General features: G+C 45.9%; 1 protein-coding gene and 1 long non-coding RNA gene across 2 annotated transcripts in view; both read left to right on the top strand.

Annotated features, from left to right (window-relative positions):
• The window catches only part of LOC307220609, a 484,995-nt gene that overhangs the window by 449,756 nt on the left and 12,765 nt on the right, over positions 1-22,474 (top strand). The window lies entirely within an intron of this gene.
• The window catches only part of HAS2 (hyaluronan synthase 2), a 40,378-nt gene that overhangs the window by 7,244 nt on the left and 10,660 nt on the right, over positions 1-22,474 (top strand). Inside the window, exon 2 of the mRNA XM_079984362.1 lies at positions 17,376-18,002. Coding sequence (XP_079840488.1) covers positions 17,376-18,002 — 627 coding nt within the window. The remainder of the gene's footprint in view (positions 1-17,375; positions 18,003-22,474) is intronic.

Below are 22,474 nucleotides of genomic sequence, written 5' to 3'. Positions count from 1 at the left end.
TATACTCTGAGTCGAGAGTGGATTTCATGCTCTTTATTCAGCTCATAGTGGTGAGGAGGAATGGAAGTTCCCCCAGAATGTCTGCTTTTTATACATTATTTACACAATGGGCCCCACGTGATTGGCTAATTCCAGGATTCTCCTGTAGGCCAATCAGGTCGCAGATTCATTTCCACCTGGAGCTGGATTGGGTGGCTCCTGTGGACCAATCAGACTGCTGCATTCTGAATCTTATTGTTAAAGGACCAATCAGACTGCTGCATTTTGGATCCTGTTCAACTCCGTACATAACAAACTGTATACTGTCTGTACACAAATGTGCTCAGTGGGTACAGAATGCTGGCTAACTCGAGAGGCATTGAGCAGAAAACGTGTAGGGAGGAGGAATGTAAACAGAGTAGCTAGAATCCTGAGGAGGCGCATAATGCAATGTGTTGCAGGTCTCTCCTGTAGACCACTGTTCAGGGGGCAAAGTTGTATTAACATTTGTTAGCGTTCCATCCATTCACACAGTTTGCGATTCTGCAACGTGTACATTTAGCCGCCTCTACATAACTAGTTGCCAGAGGTATTTTGTGCTTCTTGCTAATTATATAGGGGGTTAGGTTCACCTTTAGCCGGTCCAGTATTGCAGAGACTATTTCCTAGCATGTCTTTTCATAGAGGGGCTCGTGTACCTGCACACATCACTCCGTGACAGGAATGTGCAAAATAGCTACTGCATGATCTAGCATGGAGAATGGTTTGAAAGATTGCCAGATAAAACCTCGCTTTGGTCACAGGACAGGCTAACTAGGTGGCCTTAAGGCAAATCCTCACCTCTTGCCTGGTTTTATTAAGGATTAGTCAATGGCTACTAGTCCTGAGGGGCGCGGGTGGCGCTGTGGGTTAAACCACAGAGCCTAGGGCTTGCTGATCAGAGGGCTTGCGGTTCGAATCCCTGCGACGGGGTGAGCTCCCATTGCTCGGTCCCTGCTCCTGCCAACCTAGCAGTTTGAAAGCACATCCAAGTGCAAGCAGATAAATAGGTACCGCTCCAGCGGGGAAGGTAAACGGCGTTTTTGTGCGCTGCTCTGGTTTGCCAGAAATGGCTTAGTCATGCTGGCCACATGACCTGGAAGCTGTACGCTGGCTCCCTTGGCCAATAAAGTGAGATGAGCGCCGCAACCCCAGAGTCGGCCACGACTGGGCCTAATGGTCAGGGGTCCCTTTAGCTTTACTAGTCCTGATGGCTATGTGTTACTTTTAAGTGCAGGAGGAAGTAAACAGCTGAATGTGAGTTTCTGGAAATCACAAGTTGGGTGAGTGGACACTTTTGTGTCCTGTTTGTGGACTTGCTACGTCTGGGCATACTTGGCTATTGTAAGAGCAGGATCCTGGACAAGACGGGGTTTGGGCCTGATCTACCAGGGCTTGCTCATTGCTCTTTTTGGCCACCACTCACCCCAGCAATATGGCAACAATAGCACTTGCCCTCCCTTACTGAGCCTGCTAGCAATCGCTGGGATAATAAATAGGATGTGCTTTGAACACCCGCATATGCAAACCTATGCACACTTACATGGGAGTAAACAGCATTGGATAAGGGGAGTTTATGTGCATGCATAGGATTGCACAATATGAATGCAAAGTATTATTCTCACTTACCAAACACGCAACACTTTTACTTCCAGCACAATATTGTTCAATGGAAGATATTCACATGCTTAGTTATGTGAGTCACTGGGTACTTCCAGCCTCACAAAAGCCTTCCTTTTTCTCAGTATAGTATCCATCCCTCCCCCTCATTTATTACTAAGAAGTCAACATTCCTTCCCAAAATGTTGGCATTCCCATACTTTCCTCATTGGCATCCTTCAAATGATATTTGCTCCATCTTTCTTTCTTTCTTTCTTTCTTTCTTTCTTTCTTTCTTTCTTTCTTTCTTTCCAGCTCTTAGGGGCCAAGGTACCTTTGGCACCCTCAATAAAATACTTTTTTGGGGGGCACACAAACCTAAAGTTGATCAGAATTGCCATTCAAATGGTGTGTTTGTGCCATGTCTACTGACTTGATTATGCGGGCCAGAACTTACCTGGGCCCCTCCAATATTTTATTCAAGTTGGCATCCTTGGATGCCAGTTTTATACTCCCTATCACTAAATCCAGATTAGTTAGAACCCTTATTTTTGACTATCTGCATTCTTTGGAAGCGGGGAGAGACCTTCATTTTAACGAAGCATAGGTAAAGGTAAAGGGACCCCTGACCATTGGGTCCAGTCGTGACCAACTCCGGGGTTGCGGCACTCATCTCACTTTACTGGCCGAGGGGGTTGGCGTACAGCTTCTGGGTCATGTGGGCAGCATGACTAAGCCACTTCTGGCGAACCACAGCAGCGCATGGAAACGCTGTTTACCTTTCCACCAGAGCAGTACCTATTTATCTACTTGCACTTTGACATGCTTTCGAACTGCTAGGTTGGCAGGAGCAGGGACCGAGCAACGGGAGCTCACCCCATTGCAGGGATTCAAACCACTGACCTTCTGATCTGCAAGCCCTAGGCTCTGTGGTTTAGTCCACAGCGCAACCCGCGTCCCTTAATGAAGCATGCCTTCAGCTAAAAGGTGTAAGACTTGAGAGCAATGGCGTAGGCAAACTGACAGTTCAGAATAGGGCCCCACGCCTTTTAATTCAATGCTACTCGGAGACCCCATATTGGGGTCTCTGAGAATGTACAGCTGGTTTCATGTTTATAATGGCCTGATTTTTTTATTATTATTTCTTTTTTCATTATTGAAAGCTGGGCTCTCTCCTGTTCTTTAATTTGCACTTAAAACAGAGACCTGACGTCGGCTCTGTCTGATCCCTGCAGCGAAGATCAATGACATGTAAAAAATCTGGAAATGATAAATGAGCAGGAGACTAAGGCAACTGGGCTGCAGAGCAGTAAAGCCGTACAGATGTAACATAACTGTTCAGTTTCCCCTTCCATTGGCTCTTAAAATTGGAAGGGGAAAGAATGCTGACAGCTATTTTATGTTCATAATGAATGAATGCTGGGAATCATTTGGACTTCAAAGATGGATTTGCTTCTGCTGCTGCCAAAATTAAGTCTCCGCCAGCTTCCCAGAAACGGGGGTGCCAATCGGCTAATGTTATAATTTACAGGTGCCTGCGTACGGTTCGAATGTAAATACAGTAAGTGTGAATGTAGAGATGACGACCCTCTGAAACTCCTCCTACAGCTTTTCGGAAGCCGAAGGATGCAGCAGATCTCTGGTTCATCTGACTGGTTCCTGGCACAACAGAAAATCATGTCTTGTATTTGAGGAGGCTTTTCCTGGAAAAGAGGCAGTCTGAGAGGAGAATAAGTCAAGTCATGTGAGGGAGAACTTTAGGCAGAGGTGGAGAAGCATATAATTGGGTAGAAGAATAAAGATAACCAGTAAAGGACCCCTGGATGGTTAAATCGAGTCAAAGGAGACTATGGGGTTACGGCGTTCATCTCGCTTTCAGGCCGAGGGAGCCGGCGTTTGTCCACAGACAGCTTTCTGGGTCATGTGGCCAGCAGGACTAAACCACTTCTGGTGCAATGGAACACTGTGGCAGAAACCAGAGTGCACAGAGTGTTTTCCTTCCTGCTGCAGTGGTACCTGTTTATCTACTTGCACTGGTGTGCTTTCGAACTGCTAGGTTGGCAGCAGTTAGGACAGAGCAACAGGAGCTCAGCCCGTCACACGGATTCAAATTGCTGAGCTTCCGATCAGCAAGTCCAAGAGACTCAGTGGTTAAAGTCATGTGATGTATTTATGCTGCTCCTGGTCTTGAAACTTTACTCATTTACATAGAATAATTTAGTCCTTCGTGTATTCATCTAGTCAAAGCCCGGGCAATGCAGGGAATCCAGTACTATAGGAGAGGCATTTGTGGACTGTGGTCCATTCCAGTTCATTGTCTAAGTGGGTTGAGAGTAACAGGTGTCAACCTGATATTCCTTTTCTAGCAAGTGCCAATCTCCCGTATCTGCTCCAGGGCTTTGCCACTTGTTCCCCAACCCCTGGCCAGCTTGCAGTCATTTTGAGATCACTTCTGAAAACTCCTTAATATGAAATTAGAATCAAAAAAAGCAAAAAAACCCAAGCCTTCAGTAATTATTATTATTATTATTTCCCCCTTGAATTGGAACGGAGCAGAACCTGAGCCATTGTTTGACAGTCATTATTTGAACCTGAACCGGAACAAGAGTCCTTAGGTTTCCAGTTTGTTTGGGGGGGCGGGGGTTACAGCCTGTATTGGCTAGACAAGTGAGCGAGGAATTCTCCAGTTGTGGCTGTCTTTGACCTCAAGTGGGATTTCCTGGCTATTTGGAATTGTTCCAGCCACCAAGTCTTTCCTTTTGCAGGCTTATCAAATTTGTAACGAACAGATTGGTGACTGGAACGGTGCCAAGCAGCAGCCGCAGCAGCAGGATTGGCTGCCTCAACCCGGTCCCGATTTTTAACTATCAGATCCTGGGCATCAGATAGCAAAGGCCCCAGTTTCAAAGGCCTGTATCAAATGTCCGTGTTTCACTATGACTGCAGTCCTGCCCAAGGCTACATTGCTGGAAACCCGTTGGCTTCAGCTGTGTTCAGGATTCTGGGCAAAGCAACTTGAGATTTCAGTCATAATAGTGTGACAATTTAGCTTGTGCGCTGATGGATTGCATTGTGGCAAGTGACAGAGCTTTTGCATGTGGAAGGTCCCCAGCATTTCCAGGTATAGGTGAGAGAGTGGTCACCTCAGCCCATGAAGGTGGCTAGTAGTGAAAGCAAGACCCAGGTTCAAACCTCAGCATCTCCAAAGTACCGGTAATTGTCTGAAATCTTGGAGAGCCACGGCCAGTCAATGTAGATAATTACAGAGAGGGAAAAGGCTGGGGGCTTGTCTCTAGTGGAGGCCTACCACACAACCCCAGCATCTGCTGCCTGAGGTAGGCACCTCATCTTGCCTACTCCCCACAAGCCAGTTCCTATGTCCTTGTGAACACCTTCCATTTGGTTGGAATGAAATTAAATGCAGAAAAACGAATCGTATAATTTTTTTAGAGTTGGAAGGGGATTGAACCTGCAGCCTTGGCATTATCAGCGCCACACTCTTACCAGCTGAGCTATCCAGGCATCGTGCTTTCAACATGTATTTTGTATAAATGAATTCTGTGTGCTAGGTTGGGGGTGCGTGGGGAGGGAGGGCATAGGTGCCAACTTTCAGATTCGAAAATAAGGGATCAGCAACCTCACCTGTCCCTGGGACAGTCTATGGGATATCTAACAATCCGGGATAGCAGCGGGAAGCAGCGGGAAACGGCACTGAAATAAGGGAATTTCCCATCCCACAAAAAAGGGAAGGTTGACAGCTAGGAGGGAAGGAGGGAGGGAGGGAGAACAAGAGAGAAAGAATGAGTGAGATACAGAGATTACTTTAAGTCCTACAGGATGCTTAACTGTAAAGCTACCGCAAGCAGCAGGGATCTCTTAATTGTCACATTGCTGCAAAGTCTACAGTCTTTGGCTAAACTCTCATATCAAGCTACTGAAGTCAAAGAATTTCCCACAGATTTTTGCTGTGCTTTTAAGTATGTGGCAAATCTCCCACTGAGTTCAAGGCAGCCCAAATTACATCTGTCAGGTTGTTTTGATTCATTTGAAACTATGGGCTTAATCAGCTACACCCAGGGCCTTTTTTCACATGACCATTTGGCTCAAGCTAATAACTCTTTTAACTTACACAGATTTTGGATGCCCCCTGCTTCTCCAGCAGTAGTGCTTATCCATATGTATCACAGCGAGGAGAAGCCGCAGTGGCAGCTTCTGGGGAGATCTTGCGAGAGCGCTGTGATATCTTGTGAGAGCTCTGTAAGATCTTGATCTCTCTCCAGAAGCCATTGCCACATAACCCTGGTAAGGAAGGCCAGAGGGGGGCAGTGGCGGGGGGATGGCACCTTTCCATTTTGCTTCTGGTAGCAAAACAGGATGGGCCACCCCTGCCATACATGTCACCAAGTTGAGCATAGCTGCTATGCTAATTTTTCCAGCAGAGAGTCACTGTTGCTAACCAGGAGGGGAAGGCGGTAGGGATGTTGGCATGGTGCAAACGCACTGGCAGAGCAAATCTGGTGCTCCTGCCAATGTGTTTGCACCATGCCTAGCTCTCCCTGCCACCTTGCTCCTCTCCATCCTGGTAAACCCCAGTCAGATGTGGATTTAGGGCAGCACAACCGGTGTCCCCACACTGGGCACTGAGCAAAGGGGGTTGCTGCAACTATGACGTAGTGCATGTGCATAATGGAAGGTGTGAAGTGGGACACACCCAATTTTGGCCTTGCACAGGGGGCCACCGAAATTTGAAAGGCCAAAGTCTCCCTCTGTTCCAGGGGCCCACCCTCTGGGAAGCTGGTACAGCAGCTCTGCCCAACCTCACAAGCCATTTCTGAGCAAACCCGATAGTGCAGGAACCTGTGGACAGATGTTGTTAGACTGCAGTTCCCAACATCCCTGCCCTTTGGCTGTGGTGGTTGTCACTGATGGAGGTTGGAGGGCCACAAGTTTCCCAGCTATGGTCTATTGAGTTCAACTGGGTTTATTTTCAGGTAATAACAATAATAAATTTTATTTATACCCCGCCCTTCCCGGCCAGAGCCAGGCTCAGAGCAGCTAACACCAATAAAATCACAGTAAAAACATAATAAGGGAAAAAGAAAAAGAGGAAAAAAAATTAAAATACAGTTTAAAATGCAATTTAAAATACAGCCTCATTTTAAAAGTAGCCAATAAATCAAGACCATAAGGAGAGGGAAACATGAGGGTCAGACTGAGTCCAAACCAAAGGCCAGGAGGAACAGCTCTGTCTTTCAGGCCCTGCAGAAAGATGTCAAGTACTGCAGGGCCCTAGTCTCTTGTGATAGAGCATTCCACCAAGTCGGGGCCAGTACTGAAAAGGCCCTGGTCCTAGTTGACACCAATGTAACCACCTTGCGACTTGGGACCTCCAAAATGTTGTCATTTGTGGACTTTAAGGACCTCCGCGCGGCATATCAGGAGAGGACTTCAGGTTTCACCTGCCTCTCCCTGTGGCTTCTCTGTTGATCTGGAACCTCCTTATGATGCTTTCTGGTAGCTCTTATTTTGTCTGCTGCTATACAGAATCTGCTAATGATTGTCATGTGTTTGGTTAGGAGCCTTTTGAGGCTATTGTTCTGTGATGTTGTATTTTGTCTGATTATGCTGCAAACTGCTCTAGGATCTTACAGGATGACTTGGATGATGATGATGATGATGATGATGATGCACAGGACTGGTTGGCTTGGGTTCTGGTAGCTGTGATTCCTGCATTGCAGGGTGTTTGGCTAAATGACCCCTGGGGTCCCTTCCAGCTCCACAATTCTATGATCCTAACATAGTCACGGTCTTCTAGTCAAGTAGTTGCTTCAATATTCCCAAATTCTTAATGGACTGAGTTGGGTTGGCGGTGGTTGTGGATTCTAGTTTTTGTTTTTGTAGATGGTTGCAGCATCAAGAGGTGTGTCAGTGAACCACCACAGTTACAGAACTTCACAAGACATTGTCTGTCACCCCTTTATCCAATGCATAATGGCAAGGGTGGAGCAAGGTGGGGGTAGTGTGAACTGGGTGTCAACTCTGAGGGGGGTGACATTTGGCACCCTGTCTGCCCACGACTCCTGCCTACCCCTACTCTGGCAGTCTTCCCCCCTCGTTTTGACAGCCTCGCGCTCCCTGGCTGCTGGCGGAGCCATGCAGGGAGAGAATGGGATGGAGGCAGGCGAGCAAAGAAGTGAAGGGTAGAGGGAAGGAGAGAAGCAATTATTTATTATTATTAATACCCTGCCCATCTGGCTGGGTTGCCCCAGCCACTCTGGGCGGCTTCCAACCAAATATTAAAATACAGTAATACATCAAACATTAAGAGCTTCCCTAAACAAGGCTTCCTTCAGATGTCTTCTAAAAGTTTGGTAGCTGTTGTTCTCTTTGACATCAAGTGGGAGGGCGTTCCACAGGGCGGGCACCACTATCGAGAAGGCCTTCTGCCTGTTTCCCTTTAACTTGGCTTCTCGCAGTGAGGGAACCACCAGAAGGCCCTCAACGCTGAACCTCAGTGTCCAGGTAGAATGATGGAGGTGGAGACGCTCTTTCAGATATACCGGACCGAGGCCATTTAGGGCTTTAAAGATCACCACCAACACTTTGAATTGTGCTCGGAAACGTACTGGGAGCCAATGTAGGTCTTTCAAGACCGGTGTTATGTGGTCTCGGCTTCCGCTCCCAGTCACCAGTCTAGCTGCCACATTCTGGATTAGTTGTAGTTTCCGGGTCACCTTCAAAGGTAGCCCCACATAGAGCACATTGCAGTAGTCCAAGCGGGAGATAACCAGAGCATGCACTACTCTGGCGAGACGGTCAGAGGGCAGGTAGGGTCTCCGCCTACGTACCAGATAGAGCAGGTAAACAGCTGCCCTGGACACAGAATTGACCTGCACCTCCATGGACAGCTGTGAGTCCAAAATGACTCCCAGACTGCGCACCTGGTCCTTCAGGGGCACAGTTACCCCATTCAGGACCAGGGAGTCCTCCACACCTGCCCTCCTCCTGTCCCCCCAAAACAGTACTTCTGTCTTGTCAGGATTCAACCTCCTGACAAGAAGCAAAAGGTCCCTCAACTCAGGACCCAAACCCTGGAACCACAGAAAGCTCAACAACTCCTTGCGATTATAATGGGTAGATCACAGCCAGTCTTTTTATACTGTGAGTAGATGGCCAACCAGATTTCAAGTAGAGTCCAAAGAAATTTTCCACACCGGGTACCACCTGACCTTGCTATGCCACTGCATAATGGTTTTCAATGGAGCCAGTTCACACGTCCAGCTGCTCCGTCATCTGGCACTGAGAAACCAAGTGATGGACACAGACGTGTAAGAAACAGCCTTGAAACTTCAAACTGCTGGCGACACATTTTAGGGTGTGACTCTGTAGATCCTGCCAGATCAAGGGTTTAGATCTTTTAAGAATGCATCTCCATTACAGAATCTGGAATAAGCTTTCTCTCTCTGAAGCTGTACATGAAAGCAAGCTTACTGCCTTCTTTAAACCTCCCCCACTCTTAACTTAAAATCTCTAAAAAGGGTTCCTTTCTCTTTGACTCCTGTCCTTGTGATCTGCTAAAGTGATCAAATACGTCCTTTTCTAAGTTATAAAAGGGTGTAGCCCCCATCCTCCCCTCCCCCATGCCGTAAAGCCCTGTAAGACAGAAATGTAAACAGTTGATGAGTGTTGTATGGCTATAGTTAAGTAGAAAATCTTTTTTCCCAGCCTTTCAAAGGGATGGTCCTCAAGCATATAATGATGTCAGAGGGTGTAGTTCCAAATCAGATGTGGCCAACAGATGGTGTGCTGAATATTATCAGCATGCACACAGAAAATAGTGAATGTAAGGAAAATGTGAATAATGGGGAAAGGGGCAGAAGTTTGGGGATGGGTCTCGCTACACTGCCAGAGTTCGGTTTAGGAATACATTTCACTTGAAAATATGTTTTCCTAGCTAAGGCAGCAACCCTAAACTCTGCATTAGAGAGGTAAAGGTAAAAAGGGAAAGGACCTCTGGACGGTTAAGTCCAGTCTAAGGCGACTATGGGGTTGTGGCACTCATGGCTGAGGGAGCTGGCGTTTGTCCACAGACAGCTTTCCAGATCATGCAGGCAGCATGACTAAACCGCTTCTGGTGCAATGGGACACCATGAGAGAAACCAGAGCACACGGAAATGCCGTTTACCTTCCCACCGCAGCAGTACCTATTTATCTACTTGCACTGGCATGCTTTCGAACTGCTAGGTTAGCAGAAGCTGAGACAGAGCAACAGACAGAGCTCACCCCATCACACGGATTCGAACTGCCGACCTTCTGACCGGCAAACCCAAGAGGCTCAGTGGTTTAGACCACAGCGCCACCCACGTCCCTCTGAAGAGAGGAAGTCCCACTGAACTTAGTGGAACTCTCGTTCTGATAAAACATGTAAGATTATGTGGCAGAGACTGTACATAATTCATTGAAATTCTCCATTAGGGCTCCTCCATTATCCACCAGTCCTAACCATTTTGCTTGCCTTCTTACTTGCAACCAGTCCAGAGGGTGGCACTGACTGTCAGGCTCCTCCTTGGTTTCAAGTATTGGAAGATTTGGGACAGACATAATAATAATAATAATAATAATAATAATAATAATAATAATAATTTATTTATATCCCGCCCTCCCCAGCCAAAGCCAGGCTCAGAGCGGCTAGCAACTGTAAAAATAACACAGTTTACATAAAATCACAATCAATTAATCAAAATACATTCTAAAAACAATTCATTCTAAAATCAATTCAGCGTCAAATTAATGGCAACCATTGGGCTAGAGTTCTATGAGGATTACAGAAGGAGGGGGGTCAGACTGTGTCTTGGCCAAAGGCCTGGTGGAACAGCTCTGTCTTGCAGGCCCTGCGGAAAGATGTCAAGTCCCGCAGGGTCCTAGTCTCTTGTGACAGAGCGTTCCACCAGATCGGGCCACGGCCGAAAAAGCCCTGGCTCTGGTTGAGGCCAGCCTCACCTCCCTGTGGCCCGGGATCTCCAAGATCTTTTTATTTGAAGACTGTATGGTCCTCCGTGGGACATACCAGGAGAGGCGGTCCCACAGGTACGAGGTCCTAGGCAGCGCATATTTAAACTGTGGAACTCCCACAGGAGGCAGTGACAGCTTTAAAAACAGATTAGACAAATTCCTTGAGTAGTGGTCTATTCATGGCTACTAGCCATGATGGCTATGCTCTGCTTCCACAGTTGAAGGCAGCAATGCTTCTGAAGACCAGTTGCTGGAAACTACAGGAGGGCAAAGGGCTCTTATGCCCAAATCCCACTTGATTGTTTCCCACAAGCAACAATTCAGCCACTGTGAAAACAGGATGAAGGACTAGATAGGCCATTGGCCTGATTCAGCCAGCTCTTATTATGTTTTTAGTGTTTTAGTGTTGTTGTTGCCCATGTAATACACAGCTGTGAGAAGGAAGGGGGCAATCAAGAATTTGTTGTTGTTGTTTAGTCGTGTCCGACTCTTCGTGACCCCATGGACCAGAGCATGCCAGGCACTTCTGTCTTCCACTGCCTCCCGCAGTTTGGTCAAACTCATGCTGGTAGCTTCGAGAACACTATCCAACCATCTCGTCCTCTGTCGTCCCCTTCTCCTTGTGCCCTCCCATCTTTTCCAACATCAGGGTCTTTTCCAGGGAGTCTTCTCTTCTCATGAGGTGGCCAAAGTATTGGAGCCTCAGCTTCAGGATCTGTCCTTCCAGTGAGCACTCAGGGCTGATTTCCTTCAGAATGGATAGGTTTGATCTTCTTGCAGTCCTTGGGACTCTCAAGAGTCTCCTCCAGCACCATAATTCAAAAGCATCAATTCTTCGGTGATCAGCATTCTTTATGGTCCAGCTTTCACAACTAATCAAGAATTAGTTGGCTCTGATTCTACTTACTGATGGTCTCCTTGCCGTTTGCTCCCTCAGTCTAGTGGGTACCAACCATCATTGGCTGTGATCAAACACATGGCCAGCCAAGCTGTGCATGAAACTGAAGTCATTTCTTTACTTGCAGTAGACCCATTGAAAGCAATGGACCTAGCTTAGTCATGTTCATTAATTTCTTGAGTAAAACTTAAGCTGAATACCATCCATGTAGTTGAAGACCTGAACTATTACAGTCGTACCTTGGTTTTCAAACAACCTAGTTCTCGAACGTTTTGGCTCCCGAACGCCACAAACCCAGAAGTGACTATTCTGGTTTGTGAATTATTTTTGGAAGCCAACGTCCGACGGGGCTTCCGTGGCTTCAGATTGGCAGCCAATCAGATGCCGCGCTTTGGTTTCTGAACGTTTTGGAAGTCGAACGGACTTCCGGAACGGATTCTGTTCCGCTTCCAAGGTACGGCTATTTATTTTATTTGTATACTGCCCTATATCTGCATGTCTCAGGGTGATTAACAACATAAAGTCACAATATAAAAACACAAAATACATAATAAAAACAAAAACCCAATAATCCCCCCCCTTCCAAAACACATTTTTAAAGGGCTTTGGCTGTCAATCAGCCGAAGGCCTGGTTAAAGAGAAACGTTTTTGCCTGGCACCTAAAGGTGTATAATGAAGGCGCTGGCCGAACCTCCCTGGGGAGAGCATTCTACAGTATCCTCTTTGAAACTGCAGGGGATTCTGGGCTGCTCCTTTCAGATTGCACGCAGCTTGCAATATTGCTGTTCCAAGCAATGACTTCAGTTGCTTGCACAGCTCGGCTGGCATGACTGTACCACTGCATGCATCACATCATAATTGGAAGTTATTGTAGCCAGAGAAGTTGCTGGAGAATCTTAATCGGAATGATGGGGACTTGGCTAGGCTCCTAGTTCTTCCCCTTATTTGATGTTTGCTGAAAGCTAAGAAAAATTATACGCAACCCTGGGTGCCACTGAACTGGTACATATGGTACCTTTTCCCTCCCTGTATTGTTTGAAGTCTGGTGTTTGATTGCTATATATGAGATCTGAGGATACATGCCAAATAAAAATGTTTGAAATGTAGGAGGGGGTCAATTCCACCTAGGGATGGCAGAGAAATTTGATTTAGTTAACATTTAAAGGCAAACCTTCCTAATTAACACTCTGAAACAATGCGAGCCGAAACACAGCAACCCTTTGGAATTCACACTTCTCTGAATTTTTCAACTTAGCTGTCCAGTCTTCACGTAATGTGTACAAAATTCATATACTATGGCAAAGATTACATAAGAGGCATACAGTGGTACCTCGGGTTACATACGCTTCAGGTTACACACTCCGCTAACCCAGAAAGAGTGCTTCAGGTTAAGAACTTTGCTTCAGGATAAGAACAGAAATCGGGCTCCGGCGGTGCAGCGGCAGCAGGAGGCCCCATTAGCTAAAGTGGTACTTCAGGTTAAGAACAGTTTCAGGTTAAGAACGGACCTCCAGAATGAATTAAGTACTTAACCCGCAGTACCACTGTATATTACTTTAAACTGCATACAGAAATGCATTACATTGGGCAAAAATGAGAAGACGAGAGAACCTGAAATTGACAAGATTACCCCCCCCCCCTAACTACCACCTTCCTTTTCCTCCTCCCCACTGTTTTTATCCTTGGATCTTGACTGTTTTCACACACAAATATCACATCCTGTAGAATTCTATCTGTTACATTTTATCTGCACAATCAGAATGAATTTCAGGAACCAAAAAGTCATACTGGAAAATATGGTCTTTGAGCAGTCTGGCCCTGAAATGATAACTAGGCATTCTGTTTTGGTGACTGTAATCCTGGTTCAAGGAGCCATTTAGTACCTAACTTATATATCTGAGTTTCTAACCCTGGGGTCTGAGGAGTATGTCACTTGCTGCTGATGCCTCTGCTGTGACCCACTCACAGATCCAGGCCCATATAAGCAGCCTATAGCCAGTTTTCTGGGAGACAGTTCCATTGAACTCCTTTGAATAGACTTGTCTAGGCTGAGTGGACTTGAAGGGTTGTGCTAAGTCTTGCCCTATTGAAATGCAACCCAGGTTTAAAGCAGAAGTTTCTGAGATACTGTCTCTCCCCACCCCCCATGCAATGCAAATCTATGCATCTTTACTCAGAGGTAAGGCCTGTTGAAATTATTCCCACCTTTACACAATGCTATGCATACTGACCTGGGAGTAAGCCCCATTGAGCATTGTGCAATGAATTTCTGAGTAAAGATGCACAGTGCTAAACAGCAAGTCTCTCTGTTCCTGGAAAGGTTTTAATATATACACTTTGCTTATTACTGTGGTGCCTTCGCATCTTGTTCACTTGTTAAGTCTTGCATTCTTGTTAGATCATGCATAACTTGTGGAGTTTAGCATTACGGAGATTCCAGAGACAGACAAGCTAAGGATGCCAAAAGTTGCCAGATTCTATTTCAAGTTGTGAAAGGGCTCAGCCTATATATAGTCTGACACCTCCTCTCTCTCTCTCTCTCTTTAAAAAAGACCTTCTAATATTAGTATAAGCAACACAGAAGAACAGCACAGCTGATGAAGTCACTTTGCGCTTCAAGATTTCTCTAGCAAGTTAAGACTTGAAGCTGGAGGATATTGTACAACTTTTCCGAGACACTTGTAACAGCCGACTGACAAGTGTACGAATTTTTGGAACTCTTGCTCATGGTTTTGTCACCTTGGAAAAATGATTGCTCTAGGGTTTTGTTTTTAAAGGGAGCTTATAAACTGTGTGTGTGTGTGTTTAGGCTTGAAAAAATATGGGGTCACTCTTGGTGGTTTATATTTAAAATTCATGAAAGCATAACAATAGGAATTCCATACCCAAGAAAGGCTGGGTTTCATCTCAAATATTGTTTTGCTGGTGTGTAACGTAATACAGGTATGGTGCATTTCAAATGTACGAAGCATTTAACATACATTTTCTCAGTTCTCCCTCTTACAGTCCTGTAAGGCAGGCAAATTTTATCCCCATGTTGTGGAGGGAACATTGAGACCAAGAAAACAGTGAATCATACGAAACACCTTGTGAATTGATTGCTGTGATGAACTCTGAACTAGGGAATTGCACACATTAGTTTGCTGCTACACTGTATATTCCTTGTATATGCAATTTATAGGTACTAGGAAGGCTATGAAAAGGACAACTCTTTTATTACCCATGCATTGGGACTTAGCAGTTCTGGGTCAGGAATCTAACAAGAAGCCTTAATGGGAGCATAGTTATCTAGATCTCAAGAAGTATTGAGTACAGTGGTGCCTCGCAAGATGAAAAGAATCCGTTCCGCGATTCTCTTCGTCTAGCGGTTTTTTCGTCTTGCGAAGCAAGCCCATTGGCGGCTTAGCGGATTAACGCTATTGGCGGCTTAGCGGATCAGCTGATAAGCGGCTTAGCGGCTTAGAAAAAGGGGGGGGAGGGAAAAAGTCAGAAAAACTTGCAAGACATTTTGTCTTGCGAAGCAAGCCCATAGGAAATTCATTTTGCGAAGCGCCTCCAAAACGGAAAACCCTTTCGTCTAGCGGGTTTTCTGTCTTGTGAGGCGTTCGTCTTGCGGGGCACCACTGTACCTCTCTATTCTACTTTTGTCGGACTACACTTTGAGTACTACGCCCAGTTCTGAGCACCACAGTTTAAGACTGATATCAGTAAACTGGAATGTGTCCTGAGGAGAGTGGCAATGATGCAGAAAAGGGTGTGGAAATCTAATCTTATGGAGAGAGGGTTGAAGGAGTTGCAATATATGATTAAAAGACTATATGAAAACCTTTTTTTTTAAAAAAACAAAACTGTCATATAAAATGATCAGATATGTTTTCCGTCAACTCAGAGGGTGGTACCCAAGTCAAAGGGATTTATTAGACTAAACATTAGGAAGAGCTTCCTGATGGTACAATCTGTTCAACAGTGGACCTGATTGCTTCAAATAGTGCTGGTCTAACCTTCAGTGGAAGCTGGATGGCCACTTATTAGAGATGCTCTAGCAGCAGAGTTCCTACATCAGCAAGAGTTGGACTAGATGACATTTGAATTCCCTTCCAACTCTCTATGAACTACAAGAGGTAGTTAGAAGCAGCTGGTTCTGTTACATCTTGGTTCTGCAGGACCAGGGAGAGCTCCCAGAGACTACAGGAGTTACATCCCAAATGGGAAAGATAATTTAAAGGGACAGCACCCTGGAATTGAGCCATGCAATGTGGCACCACTGAATGGGTTTAGACTGCGGCCACTGCCAATTTCTGTTCCTTGGACAAAATGTTTGATCTGCCAGTCCCTGGTTCAATCTCCTAACTTGATTCCTTAGGGGATCAAGGATCTCCTAGGTAGACAATCCTGGTTCAAGTCCATAAATAAGAGGTGTAGTCATATGGGGAGAGGGATAAGATACACCATAGTTTGTAGGAATTGGCAATTTCCTGCTTAAGTGAGCCATTATCCACTAGTGTGTTTTTCTTGTTTTGCATTTTGGTCTGTGCAACATAAAATACAGCCGTAAAAAGGACCCTTAATGCACATCTGTCTCCGAGGAGATAAGCAGAATTGCATCCAGAAATATAGTTTGCTTGCGTCTTCTCTGCAGCTGCTTTCAATTGTCCTCTGGTTGTACCCTACATGAACCAGGTCACGTTGACCTAAGAAAACAATGCGATGTGAGGCACCGTGGTGCTGATCCAGATAAACCCAGGTCATTTAGAGCCCTTACATTTGTAGGAGAGCAGAACATCAAATGGGGGGAATCAAGGGTGAATGATAGTGACTTGCATTTCCCCCCCTGCTTTTGCTCTTATTTGCAAGGCATTTTAAGTAGACATGCAGGGACCTGAGACTTGCTATGTTCCCCTGGCACACACAGTTGCCAATACCCAGTTATCACTGTCCAACATATGAAAGACCATCACATCCCACCATGGAGCCCATAACAAAGCAATGGTTTATCTGGTGATTATTGCCTGGGCTTGTAGCACAAGATCCAATTAACAGGTATCAGACAGGACTAAGTAGCAAGTACAAAAGTTTATTGACAAAACCTAACATTTTCCAAGATATTCTATAGAAACGCTTTGGGAATTTTGAACTACATTTCCCCTGGTGAAGAAGTAGCTTTTTATAAGCTCAAAACATGATTCATTTGGCTCTGTTGTTAATGCAGCATCCAAGATAGATAAATACGTGCCAGCTTTTTATGTAGTTTGAGCAGAACTATAACCAGATTGCACAGGATTGTTTGCAATGATTCTACCATTACTGCTCCCTGTTTTTTCAATATTACATATGTCCCCCCTCAATCAGAATTTGGAAGCTATATCTTGCAGCTTATAGCTCTGTCATAGGTGTCATAAACCTATTTCCCTCTATCTAGCTGTGGGGAACTTGTGGCCCTTCAGATGTTGTTGGTGAGGCTACCTGACCTCCCTGTGGCTGAGTCGATGCTGCATACCAGGATGGAGAAGGGAAGGGGGAGAGGTTGCGGCAAGTTCAGTGCAAATGCACAGGTAGAGGCAACCTAGTACTCCCGTCTGCCTGTTTGCACCGCACCAGCCTCACTGCCCCCGTATCCCAGAATACAACAGCAACTCAGGCAGAGGAAGATCAGGTAAGCGGTGTAGCCTTGCCATGCACTCCACTGCTACTCCATCTCCCATCATCCCTGACTATTGAAAACATCAGCTAGGGAGTTGGAGTCCAACGAGTGCCACAGGTTTCCTTATCCCTGCCTTGAACTAACCCGATCATCTCTTTTATCCAGAAGTATGCTTAAGTAACCATGACCTGTCTTGATCCATTGCAGATGCATTGCGAGAGGTTTCTATGTATCTTGAGAATACTTGGAACCACACTCTTTGGGGTGTCCCTCCTGCTTGGGATCTCCGCTGCTTACATTGTTGGCTACCAGTTTATCCAAACGGACAACTATTACTTCTCCTTTGGACTCTACGGCGCCATTCTGGCATCGCACCTCATTATCCAAAGCCTGTTTGCCTTCCTCGAACACAGGAAAATGAAACGGTCTCTTGAGACGCCCATCAAGCTGAACAAAACTGTTGCCCTTTGCATTGCTGCCTACCAGGAGGACCCCAACTACTTAAGGAAATGTTTACTTTCCGTGAAAAGGCTCACCTACCCTGGAATTAAGGTGATTATGGTCATCGATGGGAATTCTGAAGATGACGTTTACATGATGGACATTTTTAGCGAAATCATGGGCAGGGATAAATCTGCTACTTATGTCTGGAGGAATAACTTCCACCAGAGAGGCCCGGAGGAGACGGAAGAGTCGCATAAAGAGAGCATGCAGCACGTCACTCAACTGGTCCTGTCCAACAAAAGTGTCTGCATCATGCAAAAATGGGGCGGGAAAAGAGAAGTGATGTACACAGCGTTCAAAGCACTGGGGAGAAGCGTGGATTATGTGCAGGTAGGTATGAAAAAGCCCTTCTTCACTGCCAAGTAAAACAAGCCTCCAAAGAAAGCAGGTCTTGTACATCTTGTGCTGGACGTTGCAGTGCATAGCCTATCCTAGTCCCTCGGTGAACAGAGCGCCCCTTTCACTCTCCATTTGGAAAACAGCAGGGCTGTTGAAAAGCTTTAGCTTCTGAAATAGTTAAGGCTGGTCACATAGTACACAGTGACACGTCATGCTGGTGCAGGGCCAGTTTTAAGGGGATGGGCAGAATCTTACACTGAGCTGTGCAGTTACTTAACTTAGAAGCGTTCACAAACCATAACAAATTCAGACACCAGTACACCGGTGTGTGTGTGTGTGTGTGTGTGGCACTTACGTGCCAAGGCCCCGTGACCCGCAGTTCCCTAATGGACAATAAACACATGGACACGAGTATTTTGGTTTATGGGTTCAAATAGGCCACAACTTTATTGGTTACAGATGTGAGTGGTTTGGCTTAGGCATTGGGTGAAGCCAGGCTAGATCTCTACTCCAACCTGCCTGCAGGAAGTCCATCTAAGAGTAAACCACCAATAGGGGGAGCCCTATGACGTACATCAAATAGGGGTACCCCAAGGGGTTCCCACTGGGGTTGTGACATGGCCCTAGCCCACGTCCGACAGAATTGGACAGAATCCACACACCCCGGATCCCTTTAACAGGATACCCTTACTGAGAGGGGCAACCAAAGGCTACAACCTCCCTTCCATCCAAGCAAAGGCTTACCCGATGCCTAACCTCAATGCCTAACCTCACAAAGAGATTACCTTACCATATTCATTGCATACTGGACCTTAACTCATGGTCCAGTATGCAATGAATATGGTATGGGGGGCACCCCAAAACCTGCAAATGATATCTATGATTACTTGGACCCAGAAGCATCACCAGTTTGAAATTGGGACAAACATTGTGGCAGCCATTTCTTCTCTGAATGATATTCTTTCCCCAATCATATTTTTTAAGTTACAGATAGGTAGCCGTGTTGGTCTGCCATAGTCAAAACAAAATAAAAAAATTCCTTCCAGTAGCACCTTAAAGACCAACTAAGTTAGTTCTTGGTATGAGCTTTCGTGTGCATGCACACTTCTTCAGATACATATTTTTTAAAGCAGGGATAGATTCTTTGCCTCTGTTTACACATGCTTCTGTTTACCATATCTGTTTATTGGCAGTTGTTTCTAAATCCGTAGATTAATCACTTGCTGAATTACATAACCCGCAACAGCAGTTGGTGGGGTGGTAGCACTTATCTGCCCTATCACCTGTGTTACTGAGAAGGAGAAGGGAGAGGTGGTGGTTTGGCCAGCGCAGTGCAAATGCACTGGCAGAGCCAACCTGTGCTGCTGCCAAGTGCGTTTGCATTCTGACGACCTCACGGCCAACTCACTCATGGCTATCTCACCCTTCCCAGTACACTGCAGTGATGCAGGTGACAGTAGGTCAGGTAAGCACCACTCTCCTACCTTGCTGACCACTGCTGGTAACCTGCATGATGGCTACTAGCAGAAGCAGCTTGCGAATGAATCAGGGTTATAAGACTGCAAAGACAGCAGTTATAGACTCTCAGTGGGCTGTTGGTCTGAAGAAGAGCATTGCAGTTTCAGTGTGGGTTGCTATTTACTTGTCTCACGTAACTGTTTCAGAGGGGATCTCTCACTGTCTATTATCTTACATCATTAGGGGAAATGCTCTGTTTCTGGGAACTTACTTGAATTCAAGCCAATTCCTTCAAAAGGCGAAAGCGATGGAGCTATACTAGGGAGTTCCCGATGAGGAACTCTGAACTGCAGCTGATCCTAACAGAGCTCCCAGTCAGAAACAAAAAGTCCCACTTACAAAGGGACACTCTGGATTTCAATTTTAAGTGCCCAGCTGTTCCTTTCTAGCTGCATCCAGAGGTACCCCATACCTATGATGGGGGTATGGGGCACAGTTTATCAGAAGCAGCTCAGCAAGCAAACTTGGGACTCACACCAGGCCCAATTACACCCACAGGACAGAGGTTCCACCACTGCTGAGCTAAAGGAAGTAGTGCGACTCATGCAACATGCTGGCGATTAATATACAGAGAATAATAAATTATACATTCTTTATCAACCTTCTGAGAAAAATACAAAACATTAAACAAAGCCACAGAGACTTGCGAACTACCCAACCTAAGATGAACTTGTAATGTCTTGTTTCAATAGGTTTTTCAAATGCTTAACTCAGTCTTTTAGATAAGTTCATGCAGATACCAACAAAAGGTAAGTTTGGTGTTATTCGCAATACCGAGAGATGCTAGTGGAGTTGTAGATAGATGTTAATGAAGTTGGCAGTCCAAGTAATCAAGAGGCCGCTGTTTGCCCCTAATGGGGCCTTTTTACTGGGGCTTGCAGGTAGCACACTCCCAAGATAGTTTTCCAGGCTTCTTGAGTGGTCTAATCTCAAAGTCTCAATACGTATATTGATATTCAATCTTATAGAGAATACTCTTTCTTGGCTTAAGCTTAGGAGACTGGTTTGCTGAGCTACAGGAAGTAGCAAGTTAACATGGAGAAATGGAAGGGACGAGAGGCTGGAACTGAGTGGGAAAGGTTATGCTTTCTGTGCAGAAAAGTCCTAGTTTCAACCCCAGCATCTCCAGGGAGGAGATTCCTGTGTGAAACACAGTTGATGGGGGGGTGGGGAATCTTGCCCTCAGGATTGTGGGTGTGACATCACACGCACATGCCTCCCCTCTGCCAGCGAGGCACCGTTTTCCATAGGGAGGAGCTCAGAGACTCTGCCTCCACATCTGAGCCCCATTCCCAGAAAAGGATGCCCCACTCGATGGTTGCAGAGGCCAGAGCTGAACTGCTTCTCAAGGAGGCAGCACCGCTGCCACCTCCCGGCTTTTCTCATTGGCTTTGTAGGGGTTTACTCCCCCCCCCCCCATTATATTACTGTGGGTGCCAGGGCACCCTTGGCCCACTGGAATTGGCTCCTATGGAGGTGTTTCAGTGGCAGCAGGTTTAGATGATAGTAGATGAGATAGTCCCATAACCTGACTCTACAAGAGTGTCCTATGTTGTTATGAAGGGGTTGACCAATCCCCTATCTCTGGCAATCTTTTTCTGCCTCGGTTGCTTTTAAGCAAAAAATATATAATGGGTACGCAATCCAATGGGATTGAAGTTGCCTCGCTGTGTTATTTAACTAGGCCAGTTTCTTAACTGGTGTAAAAAAACTGCCTTCATTTATATCTACAAATTGTTGAAAGCATCATTCGTGTTGCTGCTGCTTGCAAAGAAGGTCTCTCTTAGAAAGGTTATAGAATCTTGGAGCTCGAAGGGACCCACGGGTTATCTAGTCCAACCCCCTGCCCTGCAGGAATCTCAGCTAAAGCATCCATGACAGATGGCCATCCAACCTCTGTTTAAAAGCCTCCAAGGAAGAATATGATAATCTTTATCATCTTTATTGTCATTGTCCCATACAGAACAACGAAACTGAAAAATCTACATAAGACATTCAGAAACCAACAAGCCTGCTATCTCAGCCTGGTTAGCCTCCTAAAAACTCTGATACCCCATTTTTAAATACAATATACTCCCATAGAGACTCCTTACACTGTGTTTAAAACCAAAATTGCATTTGGATAGAAACTGTTTCTCAGGCAGCTAGTCCTAGTCTTTATAACCCTGTACCTTCTTCCAGAAGGCAGAAGCTTAAAAGAGATCATTTCTGGGGTGCGCGCTATCCTGCACTATCTCTGCAGCTTTCTTATGGCACCTGGAAGCATGGATTTGACCCAATTATTCTCTCCGCAGTTTTTATAACACTGGACAGCACTGTTTTTTCCCTGACAGTGCAGCTCCCAAACCACATACACAGATCATAAGTTAAGACACTCAAGAGTACAATGGTAAAATACCATCAACAGGTCCTTTGAGAGATTGTTTTTCCGGAGAATTATCAGAGTCCACGGCTTCTCATGGGAATCTGTTCCACTGTTTTTAACAGGTCTTACTGTCAGAAACTTTTTTTGAACGTTTAGCCGGAATCTCCTTTCTTGTAACTTGAAGCCATGGGTTCGAGTCCTAGCCTCAAGAGCAGGAGAAAACAGATGTGCTCTGTCTTCCATGTCACAACCCTTGAGATATTTGAAGATGGCTATCATATCTCCAGGGACGCAGGTGGCGCTGTGGGTTAAAGCCTCAGCGCCTAGGACTTGCCGATCGAAAGGTCGGCGGTTCGAATCCCTGCGGCGGGGTGCGCTCCCGCTGCTCGGTCCCAGTGCCTGCCAACCTAGCAGTTCGAAAGCACCTCCGGGTGCAAGTAGATAAATAGGGACCGCTTACCAGCGGGAAGGTAAACGGCGTTTCCGTGTGCGGCTCTGGCTCGCCAGAGCAGCGATGTCACGCTGGCCACGTGACCCGGAAGTGTCTCCGGACAGCGCTGGCCCCTGGCCTCTTAAGTGA

This window comes from Podarcis cretensis (assembly GCF_951804945.1).
Source record: "Podarcis cretensis genome assembly, chromosome: 7".
Classification (NCBI taxonomy): Eukaryota; Metazoa; Chordata; class Lepidosauria; order Squamata; family Lacertidae; genus Podarcis; species Podarcis cretensis.
This window is presented reverse-complemented; position numbering and strand designations above follow the sequence as displayed.